Source organism: Trichogramma pretiosum, unplaced genomic scaffold (genome assembly GCF_000599845.2).
Source record: "Trichogramma pretiosum strain Unisexual culture from Peru unplaced genomic scaffold, Tpre_2.0 scaffold2, whole genome shotgun sequence".
Classification (NCBI taxonomy): Eukaryota; Metazoa; Arthropoda; class Insecta; order Hymenoptera; family Trichogrammatidae; genus Trichogramma; species Trichogramma pretiosum.
The window spans coordinates 312,729-330,645 of record NW_019641687.1 but is presented as its reverse complement, the minus strand read 5'-3'; the positions used below and the strand labels follow the sequence as shown (position 1 = coordinate 330,645).

General features: G+C 37.0%; 2 protein-coding genes across 2 annotated transcripts; one reads left to right on the top strand and one right to left on the bottom strand.

The window, feature by feature from the left end:
- Positions 1–201: 201 nt before the first annotated feature.
- On the top strand, positions 202–1,983 carry LOC106655085. Its single transcript, XM_014375288.2, has one exon. It carries the CDS (start codon positions 648–650, stop codon positions 1,860–1,862), a length of 1,215 nt encoding a protein of 404 aa, XP_014230774.1. The 5' UTR covers positions 202–647; the 3' UTR covers positions 1,863–1,983.
- A 9,175-nt stretch (positions 1,984–11,158) lies between these two features.
- Positions 11,159–16,704, bottom strand: LOC106655024. The gene is made up of 4 exons (XM_014375209.1): positions 16,687–16,704; positions 13,854–13,918; positions 12,041–12,554; positions 11,159–11,782 (listed from the first exon to the last, which is right to left on the bottom strand). Exons 1-4 carry the CDS (start codon positions 16,702–16,704, stop codon positions 11,159–11,161), a joined length of 1,221 nt encoding a protein of 406 aa, XP_014230695.1.
- Positions 16,705–17,917: the final 1,213 nt, after the last annotated feature.

The following is a 17,917-nucleotide window of genomic DNA, read 5'->3' as shown; positions in this document are numbered from 1 at the left end:
GTTTTTGTCCGTGCACACATATAACTGCGTGAGCACATGCCAGGAGATCGACGACGAGTTATTATGGAAGATCGTTTCTCTTTTGCGGCCGCGCGCTACAATGTTACATACGCCGGCGCTGCAGCACAGTATACATATACGCGAGCGCGCGCATGTGCCGAGATTGATGAATCAAACGTGCTTGAAAGGATTTTTTTTCTCTCTCGAGCCCCGGCCGAGTGCCGAGGAGAAACTTGCAGCGTAGTTTTGTCAAATTATAGGAAGTCTGCCAGACAAAAAAGCGACTCCTCGTTTAGTATATATGCGATATTAACTTTGCAATGTGAGTATTATTAAGCTTACGTAAATACAATTTTATGCATATTTCAAGCTCAATCGTCATTTTTCTGCCGTTGAAATAAATCGGTTTGACTTTCTTTTCGAGCCTTCAACTTTACCCACGACGACATTGAACGGCGAAAAAATGTTTAACCGCACCAAATTGTGTGTTTGTCGCGCAGCTGCAAGCAAACGACGCGTTACAACAATTTTAATATAGAATGACCCAAAAGATAAAGCGTGTCTGAATTGAGCCCGGAGAGCGTGCACGATACAGTCTTCGGTGTGCGCAGCAGTTGCTCGTTCCAGTGCCGCGGTGTGCTGCAACTATGGCCGAAAAAAATCTGATGCACGTCGCTGACATTTTGACCGGCGAGGAAATTACAAAATTAACAAACCAGTTCTTTTCCACGAAGGATGCTGAAATCTTGTCCTGCCACTTGCAACCTTTCTCCGAAGAGCCTCTTGGTTACCTAGCCGTCCACCAATTACTGAGGATCGAGGCGCGAGTCAGCTCGGACGATAATTCTAAAAAGCGGCTGCTCGAGTTTTTTGTCAAGTGCGCGTTACCGAATCGACGCCCGTACGAGCGAGCTCTCTTTCGCACAGAAGCCGAATTTTATAAAAACCTACTGCCGCGCTTGCTGCGGGATAATAATTACGCGAGCCGAGAGCCCTGGATCGCCGAGTGCCACCTAGTTAAGGAAGACGTTTTGATTTTGGAAAATTTACGACATTACGAATTGGCGTCGTCGCTGCGAGACGATCACGTAACTGCGGCTCTGACGAGCGTGGCTCGTTTGCACGCCGCCTCGATGTTGTGGGAGCTGAGACACGGTCGCCAATCGCTCCAAGAGGTCTATCCCGGCGTTTTCGACGAGAAGATATACTTGAAAACTGGATTGGCCTGGAAGTGGCTGCTGGCCGGAATCGAAGTTGCCGAGGCAGTTGCGCTCGATTTGAAATTAAGACCCGAGTACATTTTGAAAGCTTACGAATTGACGATCGAGAGGGTCAAGCCCGTAAAGAAGCAAAACAACGTTATATGCCACTGCGATCTTTGGTCCAACAACATGATGTTCAATCAAAGCGAGCCGTTCAATTGCGTCCTCGTTGACTTCCAAATGGCCGCTTATGTCAACGCCGCGATCGATTTTCAGACTTTTATTTATTTGAACACGACGAGCAAAGACCGACGGGATAAGGAGAAACAATTCATCGACGTTTATTACGACGCTTTAGTTGACAATTTGTTGCTAAATGGATACGATGAAAATAGCATAGTTTCGAAAACGCAGGTATGCCAAGATATCGAAGATAAACGCGTCTGTGGTCTGGTATCGGCAGTGCAGTACTTCCCGATCGCTCTCTTGAGCAGAGAGTCGGCCAAACTGTACGAGAAAGACATCGAGAGATATTCTTACGACAGTCGTAAAGATTTCGTGCTGCGGACAATGCAGTTGGATGCGAGTTATCGCGACAGAATTGAAAGCTCCGTAAGAGATTTAATCGATTATATGCTGAAAACGGAGAAGAATGGATAATTGGTCAAAATTGTACTTGTTGTCTTACTTGGTACTTTTGTGCTATTTTAGTGTGATAAAATATAAAAATAATTAAATGATCAATAATACAGAATCCGCTATCTGCTGATGAATATTTTTTCATAATAAAGAAATAAAAATAAATGTTATTCATATAGTTCTTTATTTCATGATCAAATGTCGCAAGGGGTCAATAAAAGTTATATACTATATTATATTTGTGATGTTAAATAATTTTCCATTTTTAGTTGAGATAGAAAAGAAAAGAGAGAGAATGCAAGTATCATCTCAAAGTGATATCAGATCTTTTGCATCGTGCAAATTTCACCTCGAGTCCGCATATAGAAGCGTCAGAAAGACACATCTCTTGAGTACATAATAATTGCCTGGATGTCACATGTTTATCCGTGCATATATCATTATCACGCGCATACATCTCGTAGTTTATAATTTCGTAATTCGTCAATTGTAATTAAGACAAATTGATTTCGATGCGCATACTAGAAATATACATAGACGAGCGCCTGTATAAAATATAAATGTGTTATAAAGCCGATGCAGAGTAGCACGATTCGCTGCTCGCACGACTCCTAACTCGATCTGCGATAATCCAGGAAATGCGCGATTCGAGGCTCTCTCGCGCGCCAACCTGAAAGTACTACATAAGTTCGGATTAAGCATTACGTAACTTTGATCGGATGTAAGAGTCCGAAACTTTCGTCGGGCGGTTTACTCGTGCAATAGCACAACATCAGCAGCGCCAGCAGCAGCAGCAGCAGCAGTGTAACGCAACATCTTCCTGGTGAGTCTCTCTCTCTCTCCCTCAACGACGCGAGTGTGTGAGTACGATATGCGAGCTTATCTAATATTTATCGCCGCATGCAGAGCGAGCCGAGCTATCGCGCCGAGGCGCACAAGCAGCCAGGCAAGCGCGCTGCAATTTGCGATCCGAGAGACTGACTTTCGTGCGAGCGCGCGCCATGGGTACGTAATAAGCGCGCGAGTGTACATATAAACTCCACGCGGAGTGGATCCGAGCAGCCGAGGGAAGCTGCACTACTACTGCATGCGGCTACACGCAGTTCAGAAGCCACTGCAGCCGCGCGGACTTTTTAGCAAACGGTATACGCGCCGAGTGCCGCTACTATATACGGAGCTGCTTTCGCAAAGCCCATATTCTTTTGCGGTGGCGAGCAGCGCACGGCTAATAAAATTAAACACGCAATTTGCGCCTAGGCGTTTCGAGGCTTTGTTTGAGCAGCTCTGCAACTGCCGTCGCTGTTTACACTCTGCGACGATGACTAATCCGATGCCTCGCTTGCGAATGCATTTAAGAACGAATAAAACTATGTTTTGCACATATGTTCATTAAAACAACAAGTACATCAGACAATGACTTTTTTTTTTAAATCTTCACAAATGTTTCATTCACCGATGTTTTTTTACGAGTTTACACCGCGTGTCAATTAATCGGCATACATACACTCGCACAAGTTGAATATTTCTGCTAAAAGTCATGAAAAGCACTGAATCGTCAAACGAACGACTACTCGATACTGCAAAGGCTCAACGAAATTGTTTACTTTTTTGCTTATAAAGGCACATTGTAAATGTATATAACGGCGCTCGCTCCGACATAATGCACACGCACACAAGAAAAGCTCGCGTACATTACACGAAGACGGCCACGATAATCATCTCGTTTAGAGCGTCGCTTCTCATCATTGTGCGCTCGGAATGTTATGCTTCAGTCTATAAGAGACTGACAATGATGAAAGCTAAGCAAGGGATTTTATTCGTTTCTTCGCTGCGTACAATACGGTGTGCATTGTAACAAGATTATTTTTATTAAAAACGCCGCGGCGATGGATGTAGGCGCGCGCGATCGCGAGTGCTTTTTTTCCGGTAACGCAGGTATGTAACAGTACATCGCGCGTATTGCACCGAAAACGGCGAAAATGTCGGAGCAAAAAGTTGAGAAAAAAACTCGCGGAACGAAATTACTCACAGGTGTCTTGATTAACATGTAGGTATGACGGACACGCGTCGTACACGTAAATACGCGAGCCTTAAAATTTCAAATGAAAAAGCGGGAGGAAAAAAAACGAAGAAACAACAACACGACGCCCGGAGCGCGAGGATGTAGTCAAATTCCTTTTAAAATTCGCGAGACGCGCGCTCGAAAGATGGCAATTTTCACTCTCACCCGAGTGCGCCGCGATCGGCCGTACATAATATGCAACGCACTCCAGCAGCAGCGGCTTCGGATGTATACATACGGTATATATGCGAGCTATTGCACCGACTATGGTCCAATATTATCATTACTGCATATCGGTACATTCTCGGCTTCTCGTCTCCCTTCTTCGCGCCAAGCGCCTCTGCAGTTTGTATTATATTATACCTATACGCAGACTTTCCCGTCGTCGTGGGAAATGAGTTTTATATACGCGCGCGGATTATATACACCAACGGGGATCTTCTCGCAACTTCGTCAACGTTCTATGTGTTTGTGAGTGTGTGTGGATATAAGTGCGCTCATACACTCGAGTGCAATGATGATTTAACAGTAATTGGATATCGAAAAAGAGAGAAACTATGTGCGCGTACACGATGATGCGCATAGAGCGCCGAATGATGGGCACCTTTCCAAATCGATTATTATTCCTGCTGCAGTACGCGTGGGCGCATCGTACATACCAGCAGCAGCAGCAGCAGCTTCGACGTAAACACAATATTATGTTGTAACTTTTCTTTGGATTTTCGTTGCAAAGTATACGATGGAGCGCAGCAAAGAGTCGGAGCTGATTCGCAGATATCTAAGCCGCGAGCGAGTTCTGCCAAAAGAGACACGTGATTGTTGCTCGAGCTCGCGATATATATGCCACTGAATCCCCGAGAGCTATGCAGCGGAATCCGTTCGTGCGCGCGTGCACTTTCACCTCTGCGGTAGGACTGCAGCTGCAAAATGCGAGGCCTTTTTTTGTCCAAGGGCTGCGAATTTCGATACCGTTATTAAAATCTTCACCGAGGTTCTGCGCAAAGTTACCCGTGGAATTTGATAGTTTTTCTGTGCTGCACTTTTTACTACCGACCGAAAGATCATTTTTAATTGATCATGAATCGAAATAATTGCAGGAAAAGGATGATGAAATGCATAGTTGATTTAGCAAAGTTAAGGTCAAGTACCCTCTTTTCTTCGTTTAACATGTGGATAGTCAATTGTAATTCGGCATTGATTTTTATGGCTTATCAAGGCTCACGTTGTTGATTGTCAGTTAATAAGGCTAAACGAAAGTAAACAAGCCGCAGTGAACGACGTCTCAATTCGCCGAGAAGAAACATACAGAGACCAGAAGCTCTAACGCCTCGGAAAGCCGCAATTTTGAGCGAGTAAATTACACTTCCTTGGTTACGGCGACGGCGAGCAACTGGAACGCAATTATATGCTAGCCCGAGAGAGACCACGAGGCTCTGTGTACTCGGTGCACCTCTCCGGCACATGCACATATATGTGACTGCGGCCTGGCCGTATATAACGCGCGTGTCCTGTGTGCCAAAGCTATATAAGAATCGCGGGCAGTTAATGAACTTCACTTTCGTTCGTCGTTCGCCGTTGTATATACGTGTATGCTTGCAGTATGCGCATACGCGTGTGAGCTTGTACATGGCACCACACGGACGCTATACACGCATACGACGTACAAAACGCAGTCGTTGTAGTGGCGTTCCGTTACGAAACGGAAAATATAATAACAACGAGTCTGCGCGAGCTGACGATCTCCTCTATATTGTAGAGAGTGAGAGTGTCTGGGTATAACATGTACGAGTACACGCACACGCGTGCGCGATTCCGTACCGATACGAGAGCGCTATATATCGTTATGTATGCGGGAACGAGAAAATTGGAGCTTGTTTAGCTGTCACGTGCGTGCGGGGAACCTATCATTAGCGGCCTAAAGCCTGCTCGAGCCGAGAGCCGAGACAGGGCGACAACTTTTCAAGGGGCTCGACCAGAGTGTTGATGGGATTTTCTTACATCTTTTCACCGAATGTTTAACCGTCTGATATGCTTGCTTGACAAGTTGTTACGAACAAATGGCGAGCCAATTAGAACTTGATAATACTCTGTTAGTGATAATTTAATTCATATCTTGGATTAAGAATCCTCTTCGAAATTGTTCAGATTCCTAGTGTATCATATCAATTATTGCTTGGCCTTTTTTTAGATCTTGTTGAACATTTTATACCGACATCAACAATGAAATCGTGCATTTGTAAACTTTTGTACGCATATTTTTCATCGCTTTGGAGAAAAAATGCACAAACGAGACGTTTGTGAAGATTTGAGTTCACAGAGGTTCGTCGAGCACAGCGCCATACAAAATTGTTTCCCATTGCCTTTACTGAGGCGATAAAATCACAAAAAAATCCACGTTCACGTAAAGACAATGAGAATAAATTAATGTATTTGTGTGTTTATTCAGTTTCTTCAAAACAACTTGGTTTACAAAAAGTCTTTCGCGTAATCAACTCATGCGTGCTTTTTATTCGAGCAATATGCTAAGGGTCCGGCGGATTTTCCATCCCCAGTTTTTCTCGACACCATTTCCTTGATAAAAGTTACGAAAAAGAGATGCGCACGTCCGAAACTTATACGGACATAACAAGGAAAGAAAGCAAATTATGTTTTACGCTGTTTGGTATCTATGTCTCCTTGCAATTTAAAAAATATTCCTTTGCTAATGTTTTTAAAATTAAATTAAATTAGAAAACCATTTAATCATTTACTTTAAACCAAAAATGTCTTCTACATTTCTTCAAAATTAGTAAAAGCTCTCATAATTGTTTTCGAATTGCATGAGCGCCAAATAAATGTTTGTGTGCGGGTGGCACCTTTTCTAATCCACCACTGATTGTAAGATCTTTGCATTTCATTCACAACTATAATATTTGAGGTAATAAAGTTTATCGTGACAGCCTCACTTGAAGCATTAAAACATTCGGTAAAAATACACGAGTTCTAGCATAAAATATTCATCAATACGTGAGTAATTAAGTTAAGCAAATAAAATTACATGATGAGACATGACCGCGAATCAATTAAGTGCAAAGTCAGTAAAAACAGAAATGGTTTACGAGCGTTGAAAAAAAGTGTCAGTTTCACGAATACTTTTGAATTTAGTCAATAGACTTTCCCATTGGATAATATCAACACACATCTGGTTTGAAATATTTAAAAGCTCGTTTAGCGCATACAGAAGCGTATAGTGCACACGTATGAAACTGGCATTGGACGACTTTCGATCGCGTAAGAGTGCGAGCGGCCACGATTTTTCCCGCGTATTTATATGCAGCGGAACGCCAGCCGCGCCCGCTTTCCACACCATAAACTGAGTCTTGACCATGATATATAATACTGGGTATATTTCTTTCTCTTTATTACACGTCATTTCTCGAATATTCGAATTTAAATAAAAATATAAATATATGAGCTGCACAGCAAGTTCAACGGACTCTTGCTCGATCTGTACCTAAAGCTAATAAAAAAAGTAACACCGATTATAGAGATTATAGAACACCACTTATTAATTCAGTAGCGTCGATATTTGACATTGCTCTGCATCTTCAAAAATCTATATATTAAGTTTTTGTTTTAAAAAATCTTTCATTTACTATAGTTACTGATAGTGAACGAATTTGTAATGATGATAGCTTCGTATAAAAAACAAGTCCTCTCTTAGTTGGTTTCCCAAGCACATTAAAAAATATTATTAATCGAATTTTAAGCAAAACCCAAACATAAAGCCTGCTTTTATTTTTAACAAAAAAAAATACCAGAGTTTTGAGTTCAGGTTTATCTGATCGTTCTGAAAGGACTTTTATACTTGCCATAAACCAAGAGTACGAAACCAAATTCAACTAGACGGTCGTCAGAAGTTTGAGTCTGCTTGTTGTATTGTAACACATCCCTTATACTTTACTAATCCACTTACTCAATAACTAACTTATTGTGATTGTAAGTATAAAATTAAAATTCAGTTACTTAACCATAAGGTGCAATTGCAATTCCTTAAAAAAGTTTTTATTTTGATTAAATGTTCAAGTGTACCAGACGATATCAATTTGATATTGCATGCACTATGAGCGATATAATTACAACTCAAATTTATTTAATAACTCCTCGAGAAAATTATGTAACAAGTTGTTCATTGATTACCCCAAAGCTTAGTTATAATAAAAGCCAATAATGGACGATCAAAATAATGTGCATGTTTGAACTTTAGCCTCGTGAAATATCATGATTAATAAAAGTGAATTATCCATTTCTCATTTGATAAAAATTATATGTACTTGTATTCCCACTAATAATATAAATATTATGCATATAATTGGCGCTTTCTTAACACTTGAACGATGTTGTAATATGTTATATAATTCTTAGATTAGATTGTGTTAGATGATGGTAAATTTGAAAACTACATAACTTTGAAACAGATACCTTCAAAAAAAGGATAAAAAATTAAAAGTTTCGTAACAATATTTATAACTGGAATTAATATTACATTTTAGTTTTTCCTTCGCCTATAATACTTTTAGACGAACCCTACTTGACGAGTTTCTTTCGTGACATCAATGCTTGTCTTGTTGCCGTTTTTCAGGCGCTTTGCGCAGATAACTTGTTTTGAATGCAGTTAAGAATAATCCATACATCCAAAATCATGATTTACTTTTTACCAATAGTTCTATCATGCAAAAAAAGTTACCGCCTTAATATGAGCTTGTACTTTTATTAAAAAAGAAAAAGAAAGAAAAGATAAATGCTTACAATATTACGTTACTCTCTGAGGGAATTAGTAAGAAAAAGGTTTTTTTAGCTCCGGTAATGGAAAAATGGGTGAAAGTAACAATATTAGACAGTATACATTTTGAGATATTTTATTTCATTATTGAGTGCTCACATAAAGAAGAGTTTTACGTTGAATTAGACATGATTCGGCAACATAATCTGCAATAAAAATTTTAAATCCCATAGAAGATAATCAAAAATTTTATTATATTTCATGAAAATAAATTTAATCATTATTCATATGTTAACATTATAGTACAACAAAATTTTTCTTAAAAAAAGTTCTTCATGAAAATGTGTATGTGCAGAATATTGGAAGATTTACTGGATTTGCTTAAGATTAGACATAAATAATAGTGATGAACAGTTAATTTAACAGTCATCGACTTTTATTTTTTATTGGTACAATTTATTAATTTTTTTGTATATTTGAAATCTGTCTCTATGAAATATCGAAATTAACTTGATAATTTAAAGCTTGTTAAAGCATTACGAAAAATATTCACACCGAGTATTTGTTTTATCATTTTATTACACTTACCTTTGCGAACACATTTTCTCATCGAGTTTATCTTCTGCATACTCCTCTAGTTTGACCGTAGTTCACGACGCAACGTGGTTGCTGCCTTGGGCAGTCACGATTGTTACGGCAAATTCTTTGAGCTGAGGCAAGATTGGTTTGACCCAAAAACACCATCATAGCTACCAAAGCCATGTAGAAAAGAGATAAAAATTTCATGGTTGTATTTTGTTGAAACTCGTAAATGGAGATCGACTGTTGAATTCATTCAAGAGAATCTTTTTATACTTTTCCCGCGAGAAAATTTTCAATCGCATATCTTATTAAATAATAAGGAAAAAAAGAATTTAATTATCCAAATATAATAAGGAAAGTTTTAAGTTTCGATGAAAGTCTTTGTTCAAAGACTTTGTTTTGGGTAAAAAATATCCGGCAAGGTTTGTTGACAAGCCGATTAAATAAAATGTCGTCTAATTTAGTGCTGTATTTAGCTATCTACTATTTACTAAAAAAGACGATCTTGGAACAAATCATTTAGTTGTAGACTTTATAGTATTTTCTGTTTTTATGTCGTAAAAAACCGTCAAAATCAATTCTTGATTTCCACCATGATTAAAAATACGGCCAATTGATGGCCAAAAAGCTTCCTGTTGACAAAATAATAAATCTGTTTTCTTGTTTTAAATGAATTCTCAAAAACTTTTAAATTTTAGGCACCTCTAATCTATAGCAAAATTTAGTTTTTTAAGAGATGGCACCTAACATAAATTTTGTTAAATAAAGGCTGAAGGTATTCTCAGTGTCAAACTATATTTACTTGTCGACTTTTCTACGTTAATATTGATATTGTTGACATTTTTTCCAGAAAAAAACGCGTTCAAAAAACGTCTCTTATAATTGTGGATTGTCTTATTTAATGAAAAAAAAAAACGGTCCCGATACATGGCCTTGTCTTTATAAGCCAACTATATTCCATGTACCATTGTTGGCTCTTTTTTTAAGAATTTTTAATCGTATTAGAGCTGTTGGAGAAATAATATTCGTATTATCATGCTATATGCGGCTTTGTACAGGCTAGGGTGGGATTGGTTTTTTATGCAGGACTGCAACACGCAAGTTTGGCATGTTTGTCCATACAAAACATAGAATTGGTAATAAATTCAATCTAATTGGTATGAAGATATGAATTATTGGTAAAATCTCTGAAAATCGCTCGATATAATATAAAACTTTATAATGAAATAAATGACACTATTTGTAAAATACATTGTATTTATTTGTATTGAAAAATATTCAATTTCAAGTGTATAAAAATTCTTACTTTACACATCCAATAAAAATTATTTACAAAATAAAATGAGTCATTCAATTGATTATCTTTCAAGAGCCACACATACAAACTGTTTGTACTTTTAAAGTATCAACTCACTCGTATTTGCACAAAGATTATAAAAGAAGTCAATTACTTGCACTTATCAACAACCATCTGTTATTTATACCTATTTTTTGTTACAAAAATGTGAAATTAACCACGTATGACTAAGTTTATTATTTAGAGTTTGGATATAATCTACATCCAAATTGTTACAGGAATTAATTGCACTGCATTCATATATCACTGCTATACAGTTGTACTTATAGTCCCACCATCTATAACATGCCGTTCATAAAAATTCTTCAAACAATTTACAAAAATTCCATCTACAAAAAAGTATAGATTAACATACGATCGCGTAGAAGAATGTATTACCTACTAAGTAACATATTAATTTACTGAAACGGTTAAAATCTTCACGATTAAAATTAATATATCATCGTACTGGCAACTGATTATTGTAAAAAATAAAAATCAGTGTGAAGGTATCGTTCAAACTTCCATGTAATGTTCATAGAACCCAATTGAACACCAATGGTGGTAAATATTGATTAGTATTTGTAACCTTGATCATGATTTTCTTCATGATGGCTGTTATCTGGCACCCACACTTTTTCCCAAACGGGTTTCCAAATTTGTTTCCATGCTGGCACTTTAACTTCTTTTTTTTCTGGTACCCATCGGCTCTTCCATTCTTCTTTCCAGATCTCCTTTTTCTCCGTAACCCAAATTTGTTTCTTATGAGTTTCAGTAGCCTGGACAGACTGTTCTTTCCATATTAATTTCTTTTCAGTATTCCATACTTGTTTTTTCTCAGTTTTCCAAACTTTCTGCCAATCTTCTTTCCATACAAGTTTCTTTTCATTCTTCCACACTTGCTTCTTTTCAGTTTTCCAAATTTTCTTCCAAACTGGTTTCCAAATCAGCTTCTTTTTCCAAAGATCGTGACTAGTATATTGCCAACCATTTGCGTCAGTACCAAGATGCTTTTCTCCGGGAATTCCAATTTTCACCCATTCTGGTTTATAGACTTTTTTCCATTCAGGCACTTGAATTTCTTTCCATTCTGAAGTTTGAACATTCTTCCATTCTGGTTTCCATACTTTTTTCCATTCAGATACTTTAATTTCTTTCCAAGCAGGAACTTGAATTTCTTTCCATTCGGGCTTTTGGACCTTTACAAAGAATATTTAGATATTATGTATAAGTAAAGTTTGTTATTTATAAATATAATAATAATTCTAATTAATTTAAATTATAAGTTAAACGGTTTTTACTGTTTGTCAAATGGTTGTAATAGTGAGCATGAAGATAAATTTATCATAATAAAAAATTAACTAAAATTTCAGTACTTGACTCATTCCACTTTCTCGTAAGGAAGTGAAATTTATTGATGTAAGTATTGCCAACACTTATTGCTTGAAAAAACATACCTTCTTCCAAACAGGTACTTGAACTTCTTTCCAAGCTGGCACTTGAACTTCTTTCCATGCTGGTACCTTCACTTTTTTCCATTCTTTCTTCCAAGTCATTTTGGTTTCAGTTTTCCAAATTTTAACCCATTCAGACTTCCACGACATTTTCTTTTGCCAAGATCCAGAAGGCTTTGGGGGTCCATACTCAGGAGCCGGAGGGCCATATTGAGGAGCTGGGGCGGCAGCAGGTGGACCGTAAGAAGGGGCTGGAGGTCCATATTGGGCAGCTGGTGCCCCGTATGAAGAAGATGGCGCTTCGTATGAAGAAGACGGTGCTCCGTATGAAGAAGATGGTGCTCCATATGAAGGGGCGGGTGCTCCATATGAATTAGAGAGTCCTGAACTACTAGAGGAATGACCACCACTTCCAAAAGGAGTACCATAGCTACTTGATGGTGGAGATGGGGCACCATATGTATCGCTAGGAGCACCATAACTCGAAGATGGGGCTCCATAAGTCTGTAATGGAGCTCTAAAAAAATAAAGATTATTTCTGTAATTTTATAACAGCAACAGTTTTTTAATTAAATAAAATTTCACTATAGACGAGCAAGTAACAAAAAAATTAAAGAAATCTAAGAGTTTAATAAATTTATCGACTTCCAACGGTGTTCAGCTTTGTTAAAATGTGTTTATAAAATACATTATATAATACATTTTTTTACATTAAAAAGTATCCATACAAAATATTTACATTGTACACTCTTCGCATCTTTGAATCACAAATCCCTCTGAAATGTGCACGCCTTTGAAAATGCGTGATAGACTGTTTTATAAAAAAATTGAAAAAGTGTATATGTATTCTCTGATTGATTTAAAAAATTAAATTCTGATTGTTTTGAAAAATGTCATTGGGACATTTTTATGGCTATAAATGTGAAATTGTATACAGGCAAACCCCGTTATTCGCGATTTTCCGTATTCGTTATACCCCTTTTTATGACCCAACTTCAGTATTCGCGGTATTTTGTTTTCGTATTCGCAGTTTTTTCGCGCATTAATTAGAAAAAATTTTTTAAAATTTTTTTTAAAATATGACTCGTCCTTTGGAAAAAGTATCGATTACAAGTGTAAAGAAGAAGAACAATAAAGTGTTGAATTTCTTGGCACAAATTTCAATTTTAGATGCTTATTACCTATTATAATGCAAGATAATTCGCATTCAAAATGAAGCAAAAAATATGGATAATTTCAATATTTGTTGAAACTTGATTGATACATTATTTTACACCTATTAATCATTTCAGGTTTTATTACTGGTGTGTCCCTATAACAATTTTTTGTTCCTGACATTTTTCCGCTAAAGTCATTCTTTTTGAATATAAAAAACCACAAAGAATTTTAGCAGGAGCGTATATCATTTTTTAAATGGTCTCTTAGACCCATTACATTAAACTAATAGCTTACTGTTGAATTAAACTGATTAATAAGTGTGAAGGGCTCTATAATCGAGTACCATGAACCACGCCAAAATTTTGGCAAGGATCTATGATCCGTACTCGAAATGGTTTCCTTGTCAGAGTTGAGATCGTCACTGTAAAGACGTAGTTATAATATAAATATAAGGGTTGGTGGTGAGTCTCTATTTCTTTAGATTTACATTTTTTGCTTTCTGAAGACACTAACAAAACATGACAACCATAAACGACTATGTTTTAAAAAATAATTCAAAATGACTCAACACTATTTATTCTTAATACGTGTATAATTTGTATAAGAACAATCTTTTACAACTGCCATTATTGAAAAAAGAATTGATTTTGAAACTTACTCTCTCTTTACAAGAGCGGTGGGCACTCCACAAACTGAGGCGATGAATAGGCATCCCAGCAAAATCTGCAACACAAAGACAACCGATTCATCAAATTGAAAAATATTAGCATCTGCATATACAATTATATGTGTAGGAAATTAAACGTGAAAGGCATAAGTGTGTTGAACGAGGATCGAAAAGAAAGTGAAAACGTTGTATACGGATGATAAATTCTTTGTGCCATTTAATAAATGCGATGATATTAGCGTTGAGAAAGAGAGGATAGATGTTTACAAGCATTTACACATAAATAAAATCTCATCGGTTCATTGATCCCTACGCGATTCGAAAGTGATTCGATCTTCTCGTAGTGTTACCCTAAATAGTCGAGTAAAACTTCAACGCTGTTTCTTGCATTTTTATGTTCGTAAAATTTTGTGGATGTAAACAGCCATTTATGTTTTTATGTTAAATACTTCGCTAGCTCTAACTATCGTAATAATTTAAAATTTATTCGATTGATTATTGCAGTGGAAAAAACGTGTCTGTAATTACTTTCTTCTAATGCTGAGTTATATTGATGTTGAGTAGAAGTAGTATAATTAAAGTGAAAAATTTGGTTTTTTCATGAATTTAGTTGATCATCGTTTGGTAAAAAAAGCCTTGCTGCTTACTCATGGACTTATAAATAAAATCCTATGCCCTCGACGGTACTATTATATAAAACGACCATGCACATCAATAGCAGAACTACATGCACATAATAGAGGAAGTATCGAACATGTATACATAATGGTTCACCCATTCTTCAAAGTCACAAAGACAATCGCCTTAATTGGTAACACATATTGCGCTGTACTGCGCATAGCCAATGCATCTTGAGGACTTTTAACTACTGTGCGGCAGAATTTCTAACAACTGCAATTTTTTCGCTTAGGATAAAAAAAGTATGTTTTACTTTAGAAGATTACAAAAGTCTCGCATTTTTTGCGTGAAGAAAAACGGCGTGCTTCCGCATAGTGCGCAGAATGCACATCCTTCTCTTATTATTTACCAATTAGATGATTTGGCAAGCAGAAGCCTCAGCAGTAGCACAAAGAAGGCGCGCGCGCGCGATAGGGCGTCCTAGAAATAAATGTGTACGTGTATGTGTGCAAAATAACAGAAAGCAGTGAAAGTGAGTACACATAAGAAGTGCTTAGGATACCGGTTGGTAGATTATTACTCGATCTAGAGCTCTCTATCTCCTAGCCATGAGTGCATACATTACGTCAGTTGTATTGAAGGAGAGCTTGAAAAGAGAGAAATCATGCATTAAGTAATACTTGATATGACTAGCAAATATAAATTTGAATTATATACTTGAAAAATTTGCTTTTGACCTCTCTAAACATTTCATAGCTTGTTTAAAAAAAATATCGGTTTAATAAGCCTTACGAAAATCAATTTAATTATCGTCATTCCCGACACTGACTTTCTCTGAACTTAATGAATCCTGAAAATGTTTGCTTTTCAACGTATTTTTATAATGGTTAACTAGTCGAGAGTTTTTTTTTAATTAGCATATTTAAAAGAAATAAAGTTTTATGTTTTTCATTTTTAGCGACACTGATTAAATGATGAAACAAATGTATAAAAATTAGAAAATTAGTGTTGCGCAGTTTAAAATTGACCAATCCTGTTCTTGGAAATCCACATTAATATTCAAACTTTTTTGACCGAGAGTAACCTAGTTGATGGTTTTCTTTTCAAAGACGTCCAATATTCACAAACCACAAGGTATTATAACGAATCTTCATCTCAATCATTATTGAAATTATAACACATTATATTCAAATTTAGTATTTGAAAGAAAGTTATACTTTTATTGATAAATTAATTCTGAATTTTCAAAAAATTTGATAAATTTTAATTATTTTAGAAAAATTTACTTAAACAGTTGACAAATTTTTAATTGGTAACAATTTTTTGAGATCTAAACTGGAATACGCATATATTAACTTCGAAAAGGTGATAAAACAATATTTTCTTTGAAAATATATCTTCGATTAATATAATTGTGATTGTTGAAATCAAATAGATAATATTTTTAGAGAACAAATAACTGTCGTAACAATTACTTACTTTTTCTTGAATCGCGAAAGATTGTGATCTTTTCTTTGTTTACAGTTCTTTAAACGAAAGAAATTTTGTAAGACTTAACAAAGTATATCTTCACAAAATTTCGAAAGCTTAAAAGCATTATTTTCTTATTTTTAACTCTTTCTCAAGTCTCAATGAGATGAAACTATCGTAGTTAAAAAATAATTTATCAAAGTCTTTAAATTGTTATTAATGCAGATATTTGGTAGAGAAGCAATTTTATTGAAAGCAAAGTACCAAACTTTTATCTATTGAGTTACAACATAGTTAATACAAAGAAAGTAAAGATTAAGAATTTCTATGTAAAAAAAAAGTATTAGAAAAGATATTTAGTTGGGTGACATTTTTTAGTTGAAAGTTCATTATTTAAGAAGATGGATTCGAATTTTACGTGAAGTATTTTTTAAATTGGTTAAGTTTTGTCGATTAAAACCATTGCCACAAAATAAAATAAATGTTTTCCAATTGAAAGTTTTCAATATTTTGAAACTAATTGAGCTTTTTCATCAATGATTTGATCAAATAGCTTTATCAGATCACAGGCGTAAGGCAAAAGCTCTAAAATACATGTGCTTCAGCACCACTGCACTTGATGACACACTATAATGAATTTATGTTCGCACACGATAGAGAAATCACTTGCTAAAATCGACAACAAATATTGAAAACTTTTATGGGCAACACTTTTGAAACTGAGTTAGACACTAACCAGACCGAAGAAGCGCATCTTGCCGGCTCGCGACTCGATCGCAGTCTCTTGGAAGATCGATGCACACCTTAACAACTCTACAGGCGCAGAGAGTCGTACATGCACCCGATTCGTTTGTTTGGCTGTATCGATTTATCAGCCCCACGGGAAGATTTTCAGGAGTCGTCTGGTGAATGAAGCTAGCTCGTCGGTGCTTATATATACGGAGCCTCCTGGGCATGGAGTCCTCTGCGAGCGAGCCGCAGGTGGGGCACATGTATAACCATCAGGTGCTTATCCATGCGGGGCTCTTTTTTTTTCCTCATCCTCCTTACAGCCACCGCCGCTATTTTAACTTTTCGGAAGGTGGGAGAGGCGGGCCGAGGATGTTCCTCCTATAGTCCGATTGCGAGGCTGCAAGCAGCGGTGGCGGTGAGAAAGCACATACGACGCGAGCTGCGCGACAGAGAGAAAGAGAGAGAAAGAGAGAGAGAGAGAGAGAGCAGGCAGACCCACGCGCTTGTATCTTTTTCAATTGTGCGCGCTTGCCGTGATACGCGGCGATATATTCGCGTGGAAGGTGAGAGGTCCTACCGAAATCGACCAGTAAAACCGACTGCATAACAGCCTCGCCGCCGATCTGATCCGGATCATGTAATCCTCGGCGAGCGGATCCTTTGCGTGCCAATGAGTCACGTATATCTCCTTATTATGGCTACCTTTTCAAGCATCTTTATGGTCCTTTGTTTTTTTTTCTTTAACGACGATCTTTTCTCATTCGTTGCTCAAGAGATAAGTAAGTGTACCAGGGAGTTAAAATATCGAAATTATAATTAGCTGTCGCCCCAAGCTACTATTTCACAAAAACAAATCGATAATTACAATAAACACTAGATCTTTCATCTCGATAATAATGATCGCAGGATCAGAGGGTCATTCAGCTTGTTTCAGTTATGACAATCCATGCAAAAAAAGTAGATCATCGCTCGGTGATGATCGAGTACGATAAACTTGACGGCGTTGAAATTTTCCATCGAAAGTTGGACGCTTCTCGTTAATGGTACCTGTAAAGATTCCTCGAGTACGATGGCATGAGCTACTAAGCGTTGTGGTCAGTACACATGACTCTTTTTTCTTTGCAAAATGTATACACAGTACAGAGAGCGCTTAGTTTTGAAATTTCTGATTGACGTGAGCCGTATTTATGCGCGGAGAAAAAGTGCGCGAATATTTTGACACTGCAATAGCTTTG